The 25,801-nt window shown below is 37.6% G+C and overlaps 1 protein-coding gene across 1 annotated transcript in view; it reads left to right on the top strand.

Annotated features, from left to right (window-relative positions):
• Window positions 1-4,205: 4,205 nt before the first annotated feature.
• Window positions 4,206-25,801, top strand: part of LOC115217176 (apoptosis regulator BAX) — an 83,705-nt gene continuing 62,109 nt past the window's right edge. The window contains exon 1 of the mRNA XM_029786805.2: window positions 4,206-4,457. Within this exon, the coding sequence (XP_029642665.1) occupies window positions 4,427-4,457 (31 nt within the window). The 5' untranslated portion in view covers window positions 4,206-4,426. The remainder of the gene's footprint in view (window positions 4,458-25,801) is intronic.

Genomic DNA, 25,801 nt, shown 5'->3' with positions numbered 1-25,801 from the left:
GCGATATGGTTAAAACATCACCGCAGTAAATACAATGATGAAATAAATTTTAAGTTATATAAATAAGGATAAGATCATTAATTTAGATTAAATAGCGATCTTATCAAGTGGCCAGCATGGAAATATATCTCCCCTACTTTCCTTCCTGTGTTTGACACTTCTGTCCGGCACTAGTCGCCATGATAGACTGTTAGCCACTACACACATTTTTTTCTCTCCTTGTTTTTTCTGTGTCCCTTTCTGTAGAAGAGTGTAGGCTTGAAACGTAAAAGACTTATTCTATTCCTGAGCGTTATACTAATACATCTGTTTGTTTTGTACACCACCTGTCTTCGTCTTTTGTTTTTTTTCGTAAACTCTCCCTATATATATATATATATATATATATATATATATATATATATATATATATGTATGTATATAAAATTTAAAATGTATTGTAAAAAACGTATAGTGTATACTGAATGCACAAATGGACAGAAGACAGACACAGAAGGTCCCTGGTAGTTTTTTGTTTTAAATTTATGGTCAAAAGGACTCTTATCCCTTGACTATCTCTTCTTCTTTCCTGCAGTATTCAGGCACAGTATATCAAGGACTGCGTTATTTAATGTTTCCCTATTTGTCCCTTAACAACAAAAACAGAAAATAAAAAACAAAATGCCAACAGGATGTAATATGAAGAAGAATTTTGGCTGCCATTTCTAGCAAGTTGGTTGACTGAATAGAAGTAACCTGGCTGGTTTGTATTTCCTGCATTTTTATTTGCAGGATATTTCTGGTCAGACAGACCCAATCCTCAACTATTTTTATGCCTGACTTTAATAAAAATATTTAGGAATGATGGACACTCCTAGGAAGGTTTTTTTTGGGGGATGACTTCCAAGAAATTGTAGTTTTTTTGTTGGATTTCTTTTAGCTTTCAGCTCTTTTTATTGTTTACCTATTTATAATCTTTTCTTAGTCTCTGTTATTGTATTGTGAGCGATGAATGATCTTCACTGTAAATGCTGAAATAGGGGTGAGAAAATCACTGATTGGGCATACCATACAATACTACATTAGTTGGTGTACAATAAACATAATTTATTCCTGTACTCTTCTTCTTCTTCTTCTTCTTATTATTATTATTATTATTATCATCATTATTATTATTATCATCATTGTTGTTGTTATCATCATCATCATCGTTGTTGTTATCATCATCATCATCACTGTTATTATTATTATTATTATCATCATCGTTGTTATTATTATTATTATTGAGTGAGAGAGCAGTGCATGCCATCAAAGTGACTCTGGGGTAAAATATACGAAGCCCAGTATACCCATCATGACTACTTGTCTGTCTGATAAGGGTACACTAGGCACATGCATCACAACCATATGTGCGCGACATGGTCATCTCATATCAATTGTGTAGGTCTTTACCTCAATGAGACCAAAACTGAATACATAAACAAGTGCCTGTCCAACAGTGATTGCATCATCCACACTCTCAACAGTGCACCTTTAAATATGGTTTCTGATTATAAATATCTTGGGTCATACATATCATCATCTGGAAAAGACTTTCTAACTAGAAAGGGTATGGCCTGGTCAGCCTGTAATGACATGCATAAGATCTGGTCATCAAATCTAAGTAGAGACATCAAACTTGAAATATTCAAAGCCACAGTCGAACCAATCCTACTATATGGCTCAGAAACCTGGACGTTATCAAAGAAGCTTGAGAGGCGGTTGGATGGAACCTACACTCGCCTCCTTATGAGAGCTCAAAATCTCTCGTGGAGGCGCCATCCAACTAAAATGCAAATATATGGGAAATTACCTCCTGTATCATCTCTTGTGAAAGGTAGGAGAGTCCAGTTTGCTGGACATTGTTGTAGAGCTGAAAAAGAAGTAATTTCTACTCTTCTCCTCTGGAAGCCATCTACTCGCAACACCAGAGGGCGCACACTCTCCTACCCTGATGTAATCTCCAGGGATACAGGCATCCAGCAACAGGACCTCCGTAATGCTATGATGGACCGTGAAGTCTGGCGCAACATGGTAAATTCCATTGTCTCGACCACGGTCGAACAATGATGATGATGATCAAGATAAACAGCACATGACCTTGCAAGTGGTGCCCAGTTAGAATTTTCTTCTGCTTGAGTAACCCATCCCGCTTAAAAGGTCCTTGAATAAGGATTGTTTAAGGATATTGAATGAACCACCCATGTTTCCAAAGGTGAATTATCCAAACCTCCAAGAATTCCTTTCAACACATGTCTATGATGCTCCCCCACTACTTCTGCTCATGATCAGAGATGCACATATCTTATATTTTACCTTATCATTTACTTGTCCCACTCATTGCATTGTGGTCATGCTCAGGCATCACTTTAAAGGCTGTGCTTATTTTTGAATCTAGTATCTATTCTATCAATCTCTTTTTGCCAAACTGCTAAGTTGCTGGGACGTAAACAGACCTGCACTAGTCGTCTAGCTGTAGTGGGTACACACACACACACACACATGCATGGCTGTGTGTTAAGAAACCTGCTTCCCAACGACATGGTTCCAGGTTCAGTCCCACTGCATGGCTGTGTGTTAAGAAACCTGCTTCCCAACGACATGGTTCCAGGTTCAGTCCCACTGCATGGCACCTTAGAGAAGTGTTTTCTACTATAGCCTCAGACCGACTTAAGCCTTCTGAGTGGATTTGGTAAACGGAAACTGAAAGAAGTGTGTCTCGTATATATATGTGTGTGCGTCTTTATGTCTGTGCTTGTTCCTCACCATTGCTTGACATCTAGTTTTGGTGTATTTATGCCTCCACAACTGAGTGGTTCAGTGAAGGTAACCGATAGAATAAATACCAAGCTTAAAAAGAAAATAAATACTTGGGTCAATAATCATCATCATCATCCTCATTGATGAACGTCCGTTTTCCATGTTGGCATGGGTTGGACGGTTTGACTGAGGTCTGGAGAGCCAGCAGCTGCACCAGGCTCCAATCTGGTCTGGTAGAGTTTCTAGACCTGGATGCCCTTCCTAACACCAACCACTCCAAGAGTGTAGTGGGTGCTTTTTATGTGCCATCAACACTGGAGCCAGTAAGGCAGGCCTGGCAAAAAACACGTTCGGATGATGCTTTTTACATGCCACCAGCACAGGAGCCAGTAAAGGTGTACTGGCATTGGTCACGATCGGTTGGTGCTTTTTATGTGCCACCGGCACAGGAGCTAGTCAGGTGGACCTGGCATTGGTTGATGCTTTTATGTGCCATTGTCATGGGAGCCACCCAGGGAGCATCAGCTTCTCAAACATACCATATTGCCCAACACATCAGGAGTATTCTTAACAGGGCTCTGGACATGCGTGGCTGCAATAAGTACAACTAAAAATTTCTTAATGCAGTGCTCCAGCATGACCACAGACTAACAGTGAAACATGTAAAAAGACTATACACACACATATATATATGGCAGTAAGAAAATGGAAGGGATCAGGAGGTGGTATTCATAAACTTTTAGACATTATATTATGTCTATTTATTTATTTTAAAAAAATAATTATAACATATTATGCTTTACATATATAAAAATTCCAGTAATTATTAAAATATATAACATAGAACATTTATTACATTCAGTAGTGTAATTGCCATGCAATGAAAAAAAAACACTTGTATATTACTAATTGGGTATTCTACCAGCAGTATATTGGATAGATATTATCTCTTGGTTGGATTCACAACCTCTAACTCTCTTGGAATTATAAATATATATATGTATTTATGTCAGCCATCTGGTTCGTCAGCCCTCGGTCAAATCGTCCAAGCCATGGTAAGCGGACGTTAAACGATGATGATGATGATGATGATGATATATATATGTATGTATGTATGTATGCATGTATGTATACATATATATTATATATATATATATATATATATATATATATATATATATATATATATATATATATATATATGTAAACATGCGTACATACACGACAGCTTCTTTTACTTTCCTTCTACCAAATCCACTCACAGAACTTTGGTCAGCCCGGGGCTATAATAGAAGACACTGGTCTCTAATACTTTTTCCTTGTCTACGAAGAGATAAAACTCAGCGAAACATATGTTCGAGTTATCTACTCCTGTCATTAATTGTCTCCCCGCAAGTATTCGCTAATTGGTGTGGTGGCGCCACGTATAGGGCACTTTAGCATTAGCTTCCAGCATACACATGGACTTGTAATTCATGGTTCGTACCTAATGAGCAAGCGAGTGGGAAGCTAAAAAAAAAAAAGATATTTATATATAGATAGATTTATAATCGGAAGAAAGTGGAAAACTTATATACGTACACACAGAAATATATATATATATATATAAACTTACATTCTAAAACATCACGTTTTTTCACGAAATACCATGGATCTTGAGGAGAGAAAACTATGGGCTAGTAAGTCGATCTTTTTTTTTCGCTTGTCATCTATCAGTCAGTCAGGCTTATCTTACTATATTCATGTGTTACTCTTTCACGTTGCATTACGTTTTTTTTTTACGCTATTCTTTTCTTCTTGCCAATACTATCGTCTGGAAAAAAAAATGGACAGCGGGGTAGGAGAAAAAAGTGTTGTATAAAACGAAAACTGTGTAAAAAAGAAAAAAAATAACCAGAAAAGAACTATTTTCTCAATGAAAATACTTATACTCAAGTGATTAGTAACATGATTATTTAGTCTGATTATAGTCTTCAACAACTCACAACAACAAATACTTATTTAATTTTGCCATTAAACACTCGCTGTTGCCAATCGTCTTTCACTTTCTTTTTAAGTGTGTGCGCGAGTGTGTATATATATATATATATATATATATATATATATATGTATATATATATACACGCACACATCTGTGTATATGTTGTGTACAAACACTGACAAATAAATCCATTCACAATCAAGATACACATCCGAATTTGTTTACAAAATATCTGTTTGAGCACGCTAGTAGCAGAAAGAAAAAAAATAATAATCCGCTTTGACAATCGTAATATAGAAAAGATGTTATTTCAACTGCTTTATTGAACCGTAAGTCTATAGAGATAGATGTACTATGTTTGTGTATGAAAGTAACCGGCGATGTATGGAGTTCTTGGATGGGAGAGGAAGTCAGATGATTGACTTCACTTGCCTATTTCTGTAGATGAAATTAGTCTTTCAATGTACGTGTGTGTGTAATCATTCATTCATTCCAAGCTGAGGCTTCACTCTCCGCTCCAAACGAGCCTCAGCTTCAAATGAATGAACAAAACTCGACATGCATCGTGTACTTTTCTCTCGTTTCTACATCTAAGTGTGCATATGTTTATATGTACATCTATCTATCGATCGCGATCTTTTTACTCATTTCTTTCGTGTCAGTTTTTTTGAGTAGAATGAATATAAGCACTTTTCGATGATTGAAAAGTGATAGAAGCTAACGGTTTGGCTACATTATATAACGGTGTCTTTCTGTGTCATTTGTCATTGCTATCTGCTATACCTTGAACAGTATATCAATACTAAGCAAATAAACAGCTGTATTATATTGCTGTATGGTTAATTTCAAGGTATTAGGAACGGGAGGCTTGTTTCAGAATACGTGAGTTGACTAAGGCGTGGTTCTAATTCTGTTTTATGATCAAACTTCCGTTTGTAATTCGAATTATCAAGCAAATTTTTTTGTGATCATTTGGCATGTTAGAAATATCACCAAGATCTTCCTCAAATCGCATACATGCACTCTTTAAAAAGTAACAAATTAACTTCATGTCTAAAAAGAAAAAAAAAAAACGAGATGTTCACGGCTGGAACTCTGAACAGCAATATACTACTATTCGTACTACCACTGCTAAATCTCCCTCGAACCCTAATCTACCGGCTGAATAAAAACAGACTTTAATTTATGTAGTCTTGGTTACACTGTTTCAAAGAAGAAAAAAAAAGGCAGAATTGTCACGGTTGGAACATTTATGATCGGGCCAGCAGGCAATGGCAATAACGGCCGTCTCCTATTTTACTGTTGTAAAAAAATTAAGAAAACAATTTTGTTTAATTTATCCCCAATCCACTATCGACCACTCGCAGAACTTCGTTGATCCGAATGATCTAGAAACCCATGCCCAACGAATTGAAGGGCTGTGGAGCCACGCTGAAAAGAAAATTCGTCGTCAGTGTGGGACGAGCCGAGCATTATTCACTCGTATCCTTCAGAATTTATTTGGCGCAATTGGACTTTTAGCAACAATCATTTCAGTCGAATATTACTAGCAATTCGTGAACAATATGCCTTATAATTTTTTTTCTTATTTGGCGATAAACTTCCTCATATGTATGATCTTTAACATCAATAAATGCTGTTTTCTTCGCATCAGTTTAAACAAAACTGATTTCTTAATTTATTTTACAATAGTGAAATAGGAGACCGGCGGTAACAATATCGCATTACATGTAATTTCTCATATTACTCTGACCATTGAAATTGCCCTCATAACGTTTCTAATAAAACTGCTGACTTTTCAATTCCTATTCTGTTTGTCTCTCTCTTTTTTCCCCTCCCTAATTCCCCTATGCTTTCTCTAATCAATCTCTTATACCCTTCCCCATCAAATTGTCCGTCTCACAATGACAAGTACTTTTAAGTAAAATAGGTGACGCTTGACCTGTTTGTCATCAAATCTTCCTAGAATCACGCCCGGCTGTCTCAAAAATGAACATTTTTTATTTTAAGTACCTAACCGTCAAGCTCAATGAAGGTTATAAAACCCGCTTGTGTCTAGCTGAAGATAAATATGTAAATTTGCTGTTTTGAAGTGATCAAAATTAAAAACCTTCCATCAAAATTTCATATTGATTTTTGTTCTGAACATTAGCTTATTAATAACAAAGTTGTTTTTTACTAAATTCAATATTACTTTAAAATTAATTGAAGCAAAGGCAATATATTTCAACAGAAATATGGTAATAAAAATCACACCCCATCGACTTAAAAAATTGTTACATTGAATGATATGGTCCTGTATATAAGAAAATGATGGAGTTCTTTGATCTTAGATCTTCACGCTTAGGGCCTGATGTTGGGATTTTGGAAGCTGTGGTAACCTGCCCAAAATGTGCAATGGGGCCGAACCACGTGGTTGAGAAGAGCATTTTAACCACACAGCCATTATACCTAAAAGAAAATAAAACAGGATGGTCACTGGTGAATCTTGATTGATTAGTGTTTACTTGGCGCGAAACAACAACTTTTAAGTGAATAGTCTTTATATATATTTCTTGGCGGAATTCTAGTTAAGGCAGTCCAAGTATCACACCCTCGTGTTTACACTAAGCTAACTTATTAATTGCATTAATTTATCTTTTTTTTTGTCTCCAGACTTACTAGTTTTCTCGCCCTTCCTTCACTCATCGTCATACAACACCGATATTATTCTCGCCACCTCACCCACAATCTTCAATCGTTTTTGAAAAACAACACACATCTTTATATATACATACACAGACACACAAATCATCATTTATAGGTTATACTTGTATTACAAACAGTGCTAAATATCCGCTGTAAAGTGTGTGTGTGTGTGTAAACACGGTATCTTAAAAGTATTTTAGATTTTTGTGTACGTGTTTAAGTATGTATTATGTATAATTTATAAAAACTAACTATCCTTTAGTACTCGAACTATTTATGATACATTCATAAATAAAATAAATAACTGACTCTAGTTAGTTTATCCTTCTGTCTAATGTACACACGACACATCTGTTTAAATAACGCCCTTATTTTGTATTTTTTAAATTATAATTATTACCGTTTGGATATAAAAAAAAACCCTTAAGTGGTCATTACTGGCCCACATATCACTATTTTATTATATTTTCACTTTATTATTTTTATATTTGACATCATAATTATAGTTATTATTAGGTTTGAGCGTTGGACAAAATGCTTTGCAGTATTTGTTCCGGCTCTTACCCCTCAATCCAATTCCCGTCCAGATCAACATTGTTTTCCATCTTTACGGGGGTCGATGAAATAAGTATCAGTCAAGTACTTGGGTCAGTGAAATCGACTAGACTCCTCCGCTAAAATTTCAGGCCATGTACCAGAATCCGAAACCATTATTATTATCGTTAAAATACCTTATCGATAAAATACCTTGCAGTATTTTATTTTCGGCGCTTTACTCTTTTTGTGAGTCCCAATCCCGCCAAGGTCAACCTTGTCTTTTGGCCCCGCCAGGGTTGATGAAATAAAGTATCACTCCAGTATTGGGGCTATGTAATCGGCTGAATGCCTCCCTTCAAGATTGCTGGCCAAATGCCTAAATTTAAAATATTTATTATTCAATTTATATATATATATTTTAGGTCTTATTTCCACTAAATTTCTTCTATGAGATGGTTACCTTTTCCGCTTAACCTCGTGACACGATCAGCTTCCCTACTCATTACACCTTTTCACTGAATTTCCTATGTATACCCACCACATCATACCCATGTCAATTTTTGATTTTATTCTTTCTTAAATATCAGCTTGTCCTCTATTTCGACTCCTTACAATCTCCCTACCACTTTGCGGCAGCGGTGACCTTTCTTATCTTACACCGCCCATTGCTGGCTCCGCCAACAAGCACTTGCTATCTTCGTTCAATGATGCCTATCTATGATGTTTTGCACTACCAAGTTAACTAACCAGATATTATTAGTGTTGTAATTTAGCCCCAGGCCAATTCTGATCTCACACGTCTATGAACAAAGGCTTCAAACCATGTTCACCTAATTACAGTGTTTATTCTATGCATTATTCTATATTGCCCCTTTTCTCTAACAACGTAGATGTTGTTTAAACCCCCAGGTCAGCCCACAAGTATTTTTTTCTCTATATACTTAAGACTAAATCATCTAACATATCTTCATTTTTCTTTTAAGTGTATATGAGTTAAGAAGGGGTTTGGCTGCTATTCATGGCATTTCGTGTGACCATGTACAGGCTCGTTTTCCCCTCCCTCGTTGCCTCACCATGTGTGACTGTATGTGGTCATGTAACTAATATATTGTTGAACAGATCGACTCCAACAACAAACACGATATATTACCCTAATATTTAAAACAAATATATATATCTTTAAAAAGAAACTATTATTTTATGATTTGGTGTGGCGGTTTCATTTCTCACCTGAAACCATTTAATTCCTCCAACATCGTTAGAATGTCCTTGGGAAATGTTACTCGCAACCTCCAATCCCCCCCTCTACCTTATAAAAATCTAAATCTCAGGTCGATATTAAAAAAAAAGAAGAAATGAGATCAACCTCAATTTACTTCCTGTTTTCTAGTTATGTTTGCTAGTAATATTACCAAGACAATATATATTTTTTTTATATATAAAATCTCATCTTTCTCGCTCCTTGCGTGTTTTTGTTTTCTGTCTTCTGTAATTTTATTTCTAGTTCAACATTTTGGCTTTTGTTCTTTTGGTTAGTAAACAGCACCTTGGTGTTTTTTTCTCTTTTGCTGTTAGAATATATTCTACCTACCCGTGTTTTGTTTGCTAATTAGTGAAATAGCCTCTATATGGTTGCTCGATCTGTGAGAAATAACAGTCAGATTTCCATAAAAACCGTCTTCTGTCTTTAAAATAATGAACGATGATGCATTAGATTAGGTAGTCCTTATTTTATACTACACCCGAGAGAAAATATCTGGAAATATATATATTTTACACCATCCATAAAGGCCTAACACAGAGGGGGCAACACAAGGACAGACAAAACACTTATGTGGGGGGGAAAAACATAAGCGAATGAGCAGATGAAAGTGAAGAAAAATATATGGAAATAAGGGATAGTCGAGGGTGGATTCATTTTAATTGCGAGTAGGTTTACTCCATCAGCTGTCCAGGGGCTAAACAACACAATATACTGTTTTCATGATTTTGTCTTTCTCCTCCCCTATCTCCCTCTTAAAAAGTGACTTCACCGAGAGTTTCGTGCATGATAAATAAAGTACCAGTTTCCAACTGGGGTCGATGTAATCTACTTAATCCCTTTGTCTGTCCTTGTTTGTCCCCTCTATGTTTAGCCCCTTGTGGGCTGTAAAGAAATACATTTATCAAACGACATCAAAATCTGAGTTTTTAAAAAAAATATATTTATATAGATTGCTCTATAATTATTTCTGGATTGTCAACTTAATAACTTCTGACGATTAACCATTTTAATTTTTACCACCTACTTTCTTATCCTCTCTCTCTCTCTCCATATATATATACACTCACATATATAGTCAACAAGTATTTGTTGTGAAGGTTTAGAAATCTACGTCAAAGGGTATTATAATCGGTTGAATCATTTTCGAGTATAATTAGCTTATTTTTTCATTCATTTCCTTCTCTTCTTATGTACTTCTTTCTTGTAAAGCACTAAGGCTTAACCTCTTTTTTTTTTTAAATGAACATTAGGTGTAAAAAATGAAAAGAAAAGAATTTCCACAATGTTTCTTCATGTCAACTATCAAAATTTTAGTAACCATTGGCAAACTTGTTAATGGTGAACGGTACTAATGTAGAAACCTTTGATCTCTACTATTTAGTCTATTTCTTTTCTAATCAGGTTTACAGGTTTTAAACTAAATTTCTACAAAATTTAACCAGTTGAAAGACATGTTAAATCTGATTGGAGTCACTTTGGATCCTTGTTAGTTTATTTTATACTACATGCATTTTTGTTAAGTCCATTATTTTGTGATCAGGTTGTTGTCGTTCAGCTCTGTGTCAACATTGATTGAGCAGACGTGTGATTAAAAGCAGTCATTCCATTTGTGACTGTTTCGGTCTTTTCAGCGATATATCAAGGGACTACATTATCTAATGTCACTTTCCCAATATCTGCTTGAAGATTAAAAGGGTGTTAGCAAACCCAGCGAAGACGTTCAGGCCCAGCGTATCGTGTTTCGGGTGACCTGTTGTCCATAGGCAACTAAACTCATATAAGGTCAGCTGTTAAGAATGCGCATCAGGCTTACTTGCAAAACACCTTCACTCGTCCGAAATACTTAATGCTTAATATGACTTTATTTTGTTATTTTAACTGATTTACGAGCCATATTTCTGTAATGGGGTCATTCGACATTCACACGCACGGACATTGTGTGTGCATGTGTATGCATATATATATATATATAGAAATATATATATATATATAATGTATATGCATACGCACATACACGAATGTTAATACTTTTTGTTCCTGACACAGTTCTGAAGCTTCGCGGTAATCGTCATTAGACCGATGTCAATTGTCGGTGACTTATTATTTTTTTTGTACTTCGTTCGACCCTGAACTCTTTCGGTTTTGATGTATAGCATATCTATCTAATCGATACACCACAGGAAGCTAACTGCAATCACAAGAAAGCGCATGCTCGGTTTATTGGACCTGCCAGTGCTGGCACCATGCACTCTTGTGTTCTTCGAATATCGATTACTCGCCCACGTGACACCGCCCCCGTTCGTATCTATTAGCTATCGCATGTGATACCCACCTCCTTCGCCTTTGATTTTGTTTATATGTTTTTTTTGTTCTTACCTTACGATTACAAGTCTTCAAAATGTCAGGTTTTGTGGGGCTTCCTGCGTGCTCGATTTGATTGCTAGAAATTACAGCTAAATCTCCTTCAAATCACTCTTTCTTACCTTACAATTACATGTCTTCAAAATGTCGGGTTTTGTGGGGCTTCCTGCGTGCTCTATTTGATTGCTAGAAATTACAGCTAAATCTCCTTCAAATCGCTCTTTCTTATCTTAAAAAAAATATGTAGAGAGGAAAGATACATACTGTGTGTCTCGCCGAGGTCGACTTTGCCTTTCATCCTTTCGGGGTCGATAAGTTAAGTACCAGTTACGCACTGGGGTCGATCTAATTGACTTAATCCCTTTGTCTGTCCTTGTTTGTCCCCTCTATGTTTAGCCCCTTGTGGGCAATAAAGAAATAAGATATAGTATACCAAAAGAAAAAAACGGTGTGCTCATGAGTGGAACGCCTTTCGTCAGAGGTGACCTACGGTACTAAACAACATCGAATTCGGAGGAGAGCCTCACCTTGTCTTTAATGTTTCCCTTTTTGCTAATTTAAGGAAATAATTATTGGTATGTGGTGAAACTTCAACGCAAAGCTGGGTGGCTGACTGGCTAGCTGTTAAACTTTTCCAGTAAGATTAGGGAGCTATACATATGTTGTTAAACAGCTGTGATGATTGTCGTACCACTCACCTCTTTCATATTGCATAGGTTATTCTGGCGAACTGGCAGAAACGTTAGCACGCCGGGCGAAATGCGTAGCCGTATTTCGTCTGCCGTTACGTTCTGGGTTCAAATTCCGCCGAGGTCGACTTTGCCTTTCATCCTTTCGGGGTCGATAAATTAAGTACCAGTTACGCACCGGAGTAGATGTAATCGACTTAATCCGTTTGTCCGCCCTTGTTTGTCCACTCTGTGTTTAGCCCCTTGTGGGTAGTAAAGAAATATATTCTAGTCATGGGCTAACTACAACATTCTGAATGGCATGCCTAGCCTGAATCGACCAATGGCTTGTGAGCGAATTTGGTAAACAGAAACCGTCTTGAACCATGTTATACATGTGTGTGTAAATACACACACACACATACATAATCATGTATTGGGTCATCCCATAAATAATGCAGTTTTTTCAATTGCATGAACTAACGGAGGGGCCAGGATAAACTACCTGCATCAACTCGCTTTAAAAGCCGGTAGTAATTTTACCTTGCCCTTATTCTTAGTGCGAGTTTTGAAGAGTGCAGTTCGATTTTAACATTTTTTCAAAGCTTTAATGGAAGTGACAAAGGAGCATATTTTGCTTTATGAGTTCAATAAAGACAACAGCGCAATGGAAAGTGCAAGGAATATAATGCAGTATATGGGGATCGGACAATAAGCGTAAGCCAGTGTCAACGGTGGTTCCAGAAATTCCAAGCCAGAAACTACAGCCTAGAATATGAACTTCATCCTGGAAAATCTGTAGATCTCAACGAGGATGTCCTGTAAACCCTGGTGAAACAAAACCCCATCATAACTTCCCCTATAGCCTCAAGCCAACCAAAGCCTTGTGAGTGGATTTGGTAGACAGAAACTGAAAGATGTCTGTTGTATAATTATATATGTATATATTTGTGTGTCTGTGTCTGTCCCCCACCCCACCCCCACCATTGCTTGACAACCGACGTTGGTTTGTTTATGTCCCCCGTAACTTGGTTCGGCAAAAGACACTGATAGAATAAGTACTACACTTACAAAGAATCAGTCCTGGGGTCGATTTGTTCAACTAAAGGCAGTGCTCCAGCATGGCTGCAGCCAAATCACTGAAACAAATAGAAGAATACTGAAACGTGAGAAAATCTTTCACTGTAAAAATAGTCCCAGAAGAAAATTTTTCTCACAGACAGAATGTGGGAAAACACATTAAGCTATGAATGATGTCATCAGATTGTAGGATGCTTGCACGTCTGCATTCTTGCATGTTGTCAGTATGAAGACTATTGATCTTACGCAGCTCTGTTTATAAGTATTGGGGTTGATTTACGCAGCTAATAAACCCTTCAAGGCAGTGCTCCAGCATGGCTGCAGCTCAGTGTCTGAAACAAGTAAAAGATATATATATGTGTGTATATGTATATATACACACAAACACGTGCATAGTCCCACCTCCTCCTTTTGTCTGTGGCTTATGGCTTAAAGGAAAGGTTGGTGTTGCTGCTGTAGATCTTTAGATCTCTTTGTACCCCTTATGGTAACACCTGCAGTTACAACAACAAAGCAGGGCCAAAGTCTCAAGCTGTTGTTTACTCAAGCTCAACCAACCCTAAACATATACACCCATGATAAAGGGTGCAAAATCCATGTCAATTCTATATATTTTTTAGACTTATCTTCGACTACATTATCTAATATGCCTTCCCTTTTGTTATTGTTTTTAGCTTCTCATCAACCATGATTAAACAGCTAAGATCAAAGGCATTCTAGCCACAGCTGTGGAGTCAGTCTGAACCAATTATTGGGCTACTGAAGCCAGGGGGATTGGTAAAAATGTACTGATATGACTCCAAGTAGATGTAAAGTATATTTTAATGTGTTAAGGGCTCCCAAATATCACTGATATTTGTTAGATTGATTTCATCATTTAACGTCCAGTTTTCACGGGGACGTAAACAAACTAACATCGGTTGTCAAGCAATGGTGGGGGGGACAAGCACAGACACACAAACATATACATATATATATATATATATATACATACAATTGGGTTCTTTCAGTTTCTGTGTACCAAATCCACTCACAAGGCTTTGGTTGGCCCGAGGCTATAGGAGAAGACACTTGCCCAAGGTGTCATGCAATGAGACTGAACCCGGAACCATGTGTTGGGAAGCAAGCTTCTTACCACACAGCGATGCCTGTGCCTATAATGAACATGTTAAATAAGGTTTATTGGGTCATCCCATAAATAATGCAGATTTTTTATACTTCTTTTATTTTTCAAAATTAAGATAAAGTTATTTTTTAATCTAAAATATGGTTCAGACAGTATTTGTTGAGGCAGATTTTCTGCAGCTAGATGCCCTTCCTGTTGCCAACTTTGACCAGTTTTAATGCAAGGTCATATTTTCCTGTAGCTAGGCATGTTTTATCGTGCAAGACTGGAAATTGAACAACATCGCTTTTATGATGGCGATGTTCATTTACTACCATTACATGTTATCAAGACAGAGGTGTCCCCTGCATCCCTTTTCAACTCAGCTTTCTTAATCTTGCTGGTTTATGGATGCTGGTGCCACATAAAAAGCTCCCATGCTAACTCTAACCCTAACCGCACCCAGTATGCTCTGTTAAGTGGTTGGCATTAGGAAGGGCATCCAGCTGTAGAAACCATGCCAAAACAGACGTGAAGCCTGGGTGGCTCTTCAACTGACCAGCTCCTGTCAACTATCCAACTCGTGCCAGCATGGAAAACAGATGTTAAAGGGTTCTCTCAGACCTGGGGCTGAAGTAGAAGACACCTGCCCAATGTGCCATGCTATAAAGCATAATTGAGAAGCTAGCTTCTTTACTACACAACCATGTCTACATCTATTTTCTGCACTAAAAATGATCAAGTCAGATCTGAGGATGTCTATGAAGCAGGATATGAGGACATGATAGAAACAATTCCATTTCTAAGAACAAGACATTATTAAATTTTGGTTTTGGATTTAACCTATATGTTACAGATGTAGTGTTTCTTTAATAAATTTTGTATTTTAATATTTTACAATATAATCTTTTATTAAATTTTATATTCAAACAATGTTTTCATCTCAAAAAGATATGGTTTCACGTATCTTCATCATCATTTTCAATGTTCACTTTTTCGATGTTTCCATGAGCTGGACAGGTTTTATTGATGGAAGTTTTCTATGGTTAGATGCCCTTCCTGTTGCTAATCCTCACCTGTTTCTGAACGAGATAACATTTCTTCATGACCAGACATGTTCTCACAGAATATTGGAAATGAATGACATTGTATGACCCTGACACTCGGTTACAACTATTACAAGATGTGAAGACAAGAAGCTACAAACATATACATACATAAGCATGTATCCACAGATTTGCATGCACATTGAGCTTCTTTCCATTGACCAGATCCACTCAAGGCTTTTGGTAACTTGAGGCCAGTCAGAGTAGAATGCACTTGCCCAAAATGTTGTGAAGTAGGACTGAATCGGAACCATAACGATAAACGTTGCCCTTTTCAAGCCTAACCAGGCTCATGGGCCCGGTTTCTGTGGAGTATGTGTATCCCCCAGCTGGACAGGATGCCAGTCCATTGCAGCGTTACTCAAGAAACAGGAAGAGAAAGTTGTGGTGAAAGAGTACGACAGGTGTCGCCATCACCCCCTGCCAGAGTCTCGTGGAGCTTTTAGCTCAATAAACACACACAACGCCTGGTCTGGGAATCGAAACTGCAATCCTCTGACCGTGAGTCCGCTGCCCTAACCACTGTGCCATTGCGCCTCCACGAATCGGAACCATACGGTTGAGAAATTAACTTGTTAACCACTTAGCCACAACTATGCCTATATAACTGAATCTATTTCTTTTAAAATGATTATTTGTAAAGATGTCAAAGTGTTCGATGTTTTAGTTCCAACTTTGATCTGCTCTAAAATTTAACTGACAAAGATGTTTCTGGTTTTTCTTTTCCTAGTATTTTTATAGTCTGTCTTTTATATCCTCTTACTCTACAACCTTTTCATAAAAAACAGCTGCATTTAAAAAGAAAAAAAATTATTTTTTTATAAGTTCTGACTTAAGATCAATCATCGTTGATAAATAATATTAAAAAGTCACAAGAATGTAGTTGTAGAATTTAAACAGGTTAGGGTGCTAAAAAGCATACTGATGTTGTGTGCATTCGACCAATATAAGGAAATGTATGAATTGGAATTTTTGAAAAGTAAAAATTTTGCATTATGTAGCTTGTTATTCTTTTTAAGTGAACATTTTTCTGGTTGAAATACACCGAAAAATGGCGACACAGCAGTCAAAATATCATAAAAAATGGGGATTTTCATAGAAGAAAAGCACCTTTTTTATGTAAATAATTGTTAGTTGAATAGTGTTAGTTGAAGGCTACCAAACCTGCCATACACAGACAACTTCAGCTTTATATATAGAGAGATTCAGTTGGAATCGAAGTTTTCCTGTACTAACTCCACTGATCTGATTCTAGTCATGACTATACCATCTCATCTTTATAGGGTTATCTTAGACTAATTTATGGACTACATCTGGTGAGAATTTAATAAAAATCATTAACTTTATCATGATGTCAGCAGATAGGTTCTTGCATAAGTTATGATGGATAGTTATGATTTATATATAGATTCTTATGAAATAGACAATTTTATGTCATAGAACCAGAAGGTTTATATTACAAGAGTTGAGGTTTGTTGACTCCCAACCCCTCATATCGTGAATTTGGCAGTCATTAGAGAATAAGACAAAATATATTGCAGTACTTGTTTTGATTCTCTGTTCTCTGGGGCCAATTGTTCCAGAGATCAGCTTTGACTTTTCCCCTTTTGGGGATTTTAAAATATAGCACCTCTCTGGGGTAGCATATTTGCAGATTAGTTTGAGCATCAGGTTAGATTCCTTGTAGCATATGTTCCAGCTGATTGCATTCTGAGTTCTTGAATAAAGGTTTAATCCATTACCTGGTATAACACTTGGTCTTTGGTCTCTGGTTGAGGATAACTTTCTCCAATAAAGAAAGTAGGAAGTTGGCATCTTTGAGGTCCTGAAAAATTAAGCATCATCAGTGTTGCTTTTCTCTGCTTCAATGGGCTGGAGACAAATAAACAAAAGAAAAGAAAGAAAGAAAAAAGGGAAAAATATACAGGACTTTCTCTTTTTTTCCCTACTAGCCCACAGGGGGCTAAACATAGGGGACAAAGAAGGACAGATAAAGGGATTAAGTTGATTACATTGACCCCAGTGCATAACTGGTACTTATTAAATCGACCCTGAAAGGATAAGTCAGCCTCAGCGGAATTTGAACTCAGAAGGTAATGGCAGATGAAATACCTATTTCTTTACTACCCACAAGGGGCTAAACACAGAGAGGGCAAACAAGGACAGACAAACGGATTAAGTCGATTATATCAACCCCAGTGCGTAACTGGTACTTATTTAATCGACCCTGAAAGGATGAAAGGCAAAGTCGGCCTCAGCGGAATTTGAGCTCAGAACGTAGCGGCAGACAAAATACCGTTAAGCATTTCACCTGGTGTGCTAACAATTCTGCCAGCTCGCCACCCTTAAATGTTTATATTTGACAAGCAATTATTGTATAAAGCATCCTTGGCAGGATAAAAGGCATGATCAGCCTTGGTAGGATTTTAACGAGAGGGGGTTCGTCAATTACATCAACCCCATTACTTGATTAGTATTTTATCTAATTGACCTCAAAAGGATGAAAGACAAAGTTGATCTTGGTGGATGTTTATTGCTAATAATAATAATGCTTTTAAAAGTAGGTACAAGGTCACCAATTTTGGAGGATGACAATAGTTCGTTCTATTGACCCAAGTAATCATATCTCAGTAGTTTCTATATCATCATCATCATTTAATGTCCGCTTTCCATGCTAGCATGAGTTGGATGATTTGACTGAGGACTGATGAACCAGATGACTGCACCAGGCTCCAATCTGATCTGGCAGAGTTTCTACAGCTGGATGCCCTTCCTAACGCCAACCATTCTGAGAGTGTAGTGGGTGCTTTTACGTGTCACTGGCACGAGGGCCAGTCAGGCGGTACTGGCAATGGCCAAGCTCAAATGGTGTTTTTTACATGTCACCTGCACAGGAGTCAGTCCAGCAGCACTGGCAACGACCTCGCTTGAATGTTTTGTTCACATGTCACCGGCACAAGTGCCAGTAAGGCGATGCTGGTAATGATCACGCTCAAATGGTGCTTTTTACGTGTCACTGGCACAGAAGCCAGACCGCTGCTCTGGCAGTGATCCTGCTCAGATGGAGCTGTTAGCGCCCCAAATTCGATTTCACTTGCCCCATAATTTTCTTATATTTTTAAATGTAATAATATCTTATTTATCTTTTACTTATTTCAGTCATTAGATTGTGGCCATGCTGTAGCACCACCTTGAAGAATTCTTGAATGAATCAACCCTAGTACTCATAGTTTTTTCAAGTCTGGTACTTATTCTGTCTATCTTCTTTGCTGAACCCCTAAGTTACAGGGATGTAAACAGGCCAACACTGATTGTCCAGTGATGACAGGGGTCAGGCACACACACTATGGGCTTCTTTCGGTTTCACTTTTGCAAACCCACTCACAAGGCTTTGATTGGCTAAAGGCTATAGTAGAAAACACTTGCCCATGGTACCATGCAGTTGGACTGAAGCTGGAACCATTTGGGATGGGAAGCAAACATCTTGCAACATATACATGATACACATATATATAATTATAATTAAGGGTATCTAAGAGATACCACCATGCTAGAGATAGCAGTCAAAACTTGACTCTAAAACCACTTCATGTATTCATACAGCACAATGTGAAAAGACAAACAGACAAATAAACTAACAAAAAAACTATTGGATAATCCCAGATCCAGATTTCTGACTCTGTATAAAAATATACTCTGCCTCATCAGTGGGATATACACAGATAGTACATAATTACAAATATATATATACACAACATACAAATACTTACATATATGCATGTATACCTTCATATGTATGTATGTATATACACAACTGGTTTAATTGCCCATCACTGTGAGGGGTGGAGGTGTGTGTATATATATACATATATATATAGTATATATATATATATAAAATATCTTGGTAGTTTGTTTTCCTATATTTATTTATTTACTTAATATCATAATTTTTAAACAATAGCTTCATTATTTCTAAGTTTCTGACAAGCCAATCATTGGTTCAATGCATTCCTCTTCAAGCAAGTGACTTTATATTTAGGAATCAGGACAAATCATCTTGGTACAACATATGCTTTATGCATGAATGAGGGTGCAAAGCCACTTTATTCCTGATAGGAATAACAACCCTTGATATTACTATATGGGACGAACAGGATGGAACTATGTTACACAAATACTATAATTAACAGAATATGTAGCTTGTCTGTTGTTCTGTCTAGCAGTGATTTAGCAGAAGACTATATTATACACACACACGTGTGTGTGTATATCTCTTATATAAAATCCGTTCTGTCTGTTCTCGGATCTTGGGCATCCTCCATCCGATTGCGCTCAAATTTGACATGTAGATACCGACGGTATCAGGGTGTATATAAGTCTTGAAAAAATTACAAAGCTCGATTCCAGGTGAGAATGCGATCGATAAAGCCCTTTCTGTCCTGCTTTTCTTCCGTCAACCTGTACATAACTGCACCTTCCATTTTTTGTTATTTTTGTACTGCTTAAAGGCACATTTCTTTCCTGCCAAGCTTACTGTTTAAACCATGTTTGTGTTCTCCCAGTCAACAGCCTTATCATTACTGGTACTTTTAAACTCTTCGGTTGTATATTTGTGTGAATAAAATCGTTTTTCTTTGGAATAGAAAAAAAAGTCTATCTTTATTTCTTCTTTTGCTGGTGTCTCAAATTTAGGTTAAATCAGTGTTTCTCAAAGGGAGGCCTATGGGACGGTCGGACAAGTTGTTTTGAGAAAATTTGGTTTAAATGTTTGACAACTCAGCACCGTTCATTGGACGGGGTGGGGGCATTTTGCTCGTGTATATATATATATATATGTATACATGTAAGTGCATGTGTATGTATATATAACTATATACACATGTATGTGTGTGTGTGTATATATATATATATATATATATATATATATATATATATATATATATAAGGCACAGGTATGGTTGTGAATCTTGTCTCCTAACCAAGTGCTTTTGGGTTCAGTACCACTGTATGGTACTTTTGGGTGTCTTGTACTATAACCCTGTACTGACCAAAGCCTTGTGAATGGATTTGGTGGAAGGAGACTTGTGTGTGTGTGTGTGTATATTCTTGTTTTGGCATCATATGGTGGTAGTAAATGAGCATCACCTTCATTCTGAGGTGTTCTTCATTTTCAGTCTTCCTCGAAAACCATGTCTGGTCTTGGGCAGTGTTACCTTGCTTGGAAACAGGCGATGGTTCATGACACAAACGACATCTTGTCCTAGAAAATCTGCTTCGATAGATTAATTGTGGTCCATACAATCAAGGGAAAATGTATGTTAAATGATGACAATGATATACATCTGTGTGTGTGTGTGTTGCTGGACACACACACCTTCTTACTCACCATCAGAAGACTTCTTCAATGATCTCATAGATAACGGTTTTCACAATACAAATTTTTGAACTTTGAGAGTTGATAAGTTTATGACAGGTAAAAGGAGGAGGAGTAGAAGCAGTGCCTATGTCATTTGCAGGACTCTCTTCTTTTCACTGATGGCTGATTAATGTTCAACCTGAACATATGTAGATTGTGTCAATGTCTGCAATAAAATGACACAGGCAAAGAGAGAGATAGAGTTTTATAAAAGAACGACTCTGTTAAAAGTGCAGGCAGCCCATCAGAACATCAAAGCAGATGTGATATGGCTCCTACTGTTACAGCACCAGGAAAAGGGGTTGTTGGATGCACCAAGGGTGATAAGAGATGGAGAGAAAATGGGTTGGGGGTCATGATTTGTGGTGGTACAAAATCAGCCAAATCTGAGAAGCAAGGTTATTATAGTAGTGATAGAAAAATCAGAAGGTGTTGACAGTATGCCTATGGGCGTGAGTCTGTTAGAGATGGAGTACCAGTCATTCGAGTGGTCCTTTGAATGCAATTTAGGCTGTCAGTGTGTGGAGCAGTGGCACTGTCCCAGATGTGGGAGCAGTATTTCCATTGTGAACCTCACCTGAGCTTTGTGGAGTATCAGCAGCTGTTGGGGTTGAAACATTTGGCCTAAAGAGAAGAACCTCTCTTTGGGACATAGTCCTAGGTATGCTAAATATTTGCAAGTTGTCTAAGTGTTTTCGCTGTTATAAGAGACAAGGTGGGCATTGGATGATGCAATCAAGCTTCCTTTATTTCTTCTCCATCCTCTAAAGATCTTCTACTCATGATTAACCCTTTCAATGCCAACCTGGCTGAAACTGCTTCTAGCTTTGTAATACAAATGTCTTGTTTTCAATTAAAACCTTCCACCAAACCTTAGTTACAATTTATGTACCTAACACTAGCTTAATGATAACTAAGTTATTTTACAAAATTCTTTGTTAAATTTAAAATTAATTGAAAGAAACACAGCACAAATATTGTAACAAAAGGGTTAATACCCATTATATTCCCAATCAAATAGGAACACACTCTTATTAAGGCTAGCACTCTGTCTGTCAAGTTGCCAAACATATGAACAACATTTCCAGAACTTGTAAATTCCTGAAAGGAGTATCATCATATTTCTATACGACCATCCCACACATTGAAACATATACACAGATGACATCATATTCATACCTCCTCGCTATTCTCCAGACACTGCAGTACAACTACTCTAACTCTACATCAATTGCTTAGGAATCTAGTTCCAGAAATAAAACTTAAACCAGCACCTACCAGATCCATTGGGTCTCTTCTTACTAGCAACGCCAGGAAGATCAGATACAAACAAATGCCACACTTGAACACTTGATAATATAATATACTAAATGCCCACACTGAGGATTACAATACTACAGGTTAACTCTTCAGCATTCAAATTATTGTCGGGCATGGCTGTGTGGTTAGGGAGCTTGCTTCCTAGCTACATGGTTTTGGGTTCAGTCCCATTGCGTGGCACTTTGAGTAGGTGTCTTCCGCTATAGCCCCGAGCCGACCGGAGCTTTGTGATTGAATTCGGTAGGTGGAAGTTACTGCCGTGTGTGTATATGTGCGTATAGCTGCTCAGTGCCTCTCCGAAAGAGAGAGAGGGTAACTCTTATTTATTCACATTGTTTTGAATTGATCATATACTATCTTGTAGCTTTGAGATTTCAATGATGTATTTCTCTTTTTTACTTGTTTCAGTCATTTGACTGTGGCCATTTAGTCGAGCAAATCGACCCCAGGACTTATTCTTTGTAAGCCTAGTACTTACTCTATCGGTCTCTTTTGCCGAACCGCTAAGTTACTGGGATGGAAACACACCAGCATCAGTTGTGAAGCGATGTTGGAGGAACAAACACAGACACACATATACACTCGTATATATATATATACACATATATACGACGAGCTTCTTTCAGTTTCCGTCTACCAAATCCACTTACAAAGCTTTGGTTGGCCCGAGGCTATAGTAGAAGACATTTACCCAAGATGCCATGCAGTGGGACTGAACTCGGAACCATGTGCTTATTTTTATAATGACATTGTATGGTAGATGAGAGGGCAGGTCTGGTTGGTTTGAAGATAAAACAGGCAGACTATTTTGGCCATAGAATGTTGATTTAAATGATAAAGGGTTAAATAAAATTATTCCACGAAATCTGTAACACTTAAAAGACACAATGAAGAGGGCAAAATGATACACAAACATACTTTAGATCATTCACAAACAGCACAAAAGAAATATGTTCATAAAATAGCCTAGTCTAGTCTGAGTTCATGATCTCTCTATACAAAGCACAAAACAATGCACTACATAAAGGGTAAAGACCTCCTTCTGTCATGAATAATCAAGGGGTTGGACCAAGGAAGTTACCCTCAGAGGCACAAGTCCGGGCAAGGTTGTTTATGGAAGACCAGCAGTCACCTATGCATTTCCATCCTCCCCTCTCCTAGCCACCAATGTTACCCAAGGGAAGGGCCAAGGCTGATACAGCTTGGCACCAGTGATGTTGCAACTCATTTCTACAGATGAGTGAACTGGAGCAACGTGAAAATAAAGTGTCTTGCTGAAGAACACAGCACATAGCCTGGTCCAGGAATTGAACTCACTACCTCATGGTTGTGTGCCCGATGTTCTAACCACTGAGCTATGCACATTCACAGTGCACTACATATCATGACAGTTTATATCCAAGTGGCACAGGTCATTTCTGCAAGAAGCTTTAACACCCCCACCCCAGTCCTTGCCACCTCATGAATAATCACTTCTAAACATTCAGGCATATATACACCAATCCAAGAGTACATCTTAAAGCCATTATCTCTTCCCCTTGTTCTGAGTGTCACCTTGTGCAAATGTCAACTGCTATAACCTTTGGCTAACCAATGCTTCATGAGTGAATTTCATAGATGGAAACTGTTCAAATCCCATTGTGTGTGTACATCTATCTATTTGTCTGTCTGTCTATTTCTCTTCCATCCGTTATCCCCACCCATACACACACACACAGCTGAGTTATAAGAAGTGTTGTTGGTATTTCTCAGTCAACAAATCATCCAGTATTCTACTTTTTTAAAATTGTGTGGGATGAATATCATCATCATCATCATCATCATCATCGTTTAATGTCCGCTTTCCATGCTAGCATGGGTTGGACGATTTGACTGAGGGCTGGCGAACCATATGGCTGCACCAGGCTTCAATCTTGATCTGGCAGAGTTTCTACAGCTGGATGCCCTTCTTAATGTCAGCCACTCTGAGAGTGCAGTGGGTGCCTTTACGTGCCACTGGCACGGGGCCAGTCAGGCGGTACTGGCTACGACCTCGCTCGAATCTTTTACACATGGGACCGGCACAGGTGCTAGTAAGGCGATGCTGGTAACGATCACACTCGAATGGTGCCTTTTACATACCACCGGCACGGAGGCTAAATAGCCACTCTGGCAACGATCACGCTTGGAAAAAGGAAAAGAAAAGAAAACAGGTAGTGATAGGAAGGGCTGCCAGCTGTAAAACAGCACGTCGGTATGTATTTGTCTAATCCATGCTGGCATGGAAAAGCAGATGTAAATGCATGCGGTAGGAAAAAAACAGAACACAGAAATAGCTGCAACATCAATATTTTCATTAGTCCTAACTACTATGCTGCAGTGTGCAACATCTTCAACTATTGCAAAAGAGCAGCAGCTGTCATGCTACGAGTGAGTCCACTTGGCTTATAGTACAAAGTTGTTGTAGAGATTAGACTGCACATTGAAGTTTAGAAGGTGAGGTAGACCACATGCTAAAGCATAAATGGCCAGGTAGACTGCATGCTAAAGTGGCACTGTTTTTCTTATGAAATTTCCATGATAGCTACCTTTTTTCTTTTACTTGCTTCAGTCATGCTGGAGCACTGCATTGAAGTATTTTTAGTTGAATGAATTGACCTTAGTAGTTTTTTTTTTTCAACCTGATACTTATTCTCTCGGTCACTTTTGAACTGCTAGTTATTGGGATGTAAACACACCAACACTGGTTGTCAAGTAGTGGAGGGGAACACACACACACTACTATAAACACACACATATGATGGGCTTATTTCAGTTTCCATCTACCAAATCCATTCACAAGTCTTTGGTTGTCCTAAGGCTATTGTAGAAGACACTTGCATAAGGTGCAATGCAGTGGGACCAAACCTGGAATCGTGTAACCGGGAAGCAAATTTCTTACCACATGACAGTAATTTTTAAAATTTGATCTTTAGTTTGTCACAAATTCAGAAATGTAATTTCATATGACATTGTGTTGTTTAGTTGTTTTTCAGTGCATAATTTATGTACATTTTTTTTACCACATTTGTCATATGTTGCTAAATATATGTAGCAAACTGATCTGTTAACCACTCTAAAATGAATAAACAGTAGTTGAGTAATATTCATGTTCCAACTTCTTTTCTTCTTGTCTGGTTGGGCAAGGCATTGATTTCAAGATAGAATTACTAGCTTCTAAATTCTAAAAAGATTATAATCAAGAAAACATTGACACAGTTGTGTTATATCAATTGATTATATAGATTCATTTGTTTTCCCATGCTAGCATGAGTTAGGTGGGTACATATTATTGAGGTATTGTTTTACAGCTAAATGCCCATCCTGTCTTTAACTCTTACCTATTTTTCAAGTAACAGATTTTTTTTCATTCCACTTGTCTTCAAAGGATGAATGGAAATATCTTTAGTGGGCTTTGAACTTAGAATGTAAAGAGATACTATACAAAGTTCAAGTAGAACCTGCAACAGACTACCACC

The sequence above is a fragment of the Octopus sinensis genome, linkage group LG11, assembly GCF_006345805.1.
Source record: "Octopus sinensis linkage group LG11, ASM634580v1, whole genome shotgun sequence".
Taxonomy (NCBI): Eukaryota; Metazoa; Mollusca; class Cephalopoda; order Octopoda; family Octopodidae; genus Octopus; species Octopus sinensis.
The sequence above is the reverse complement of the archived record's forward strand: the minus strand, read 5'-3'. Positions and strand labels throughout refer to the sequence as shown.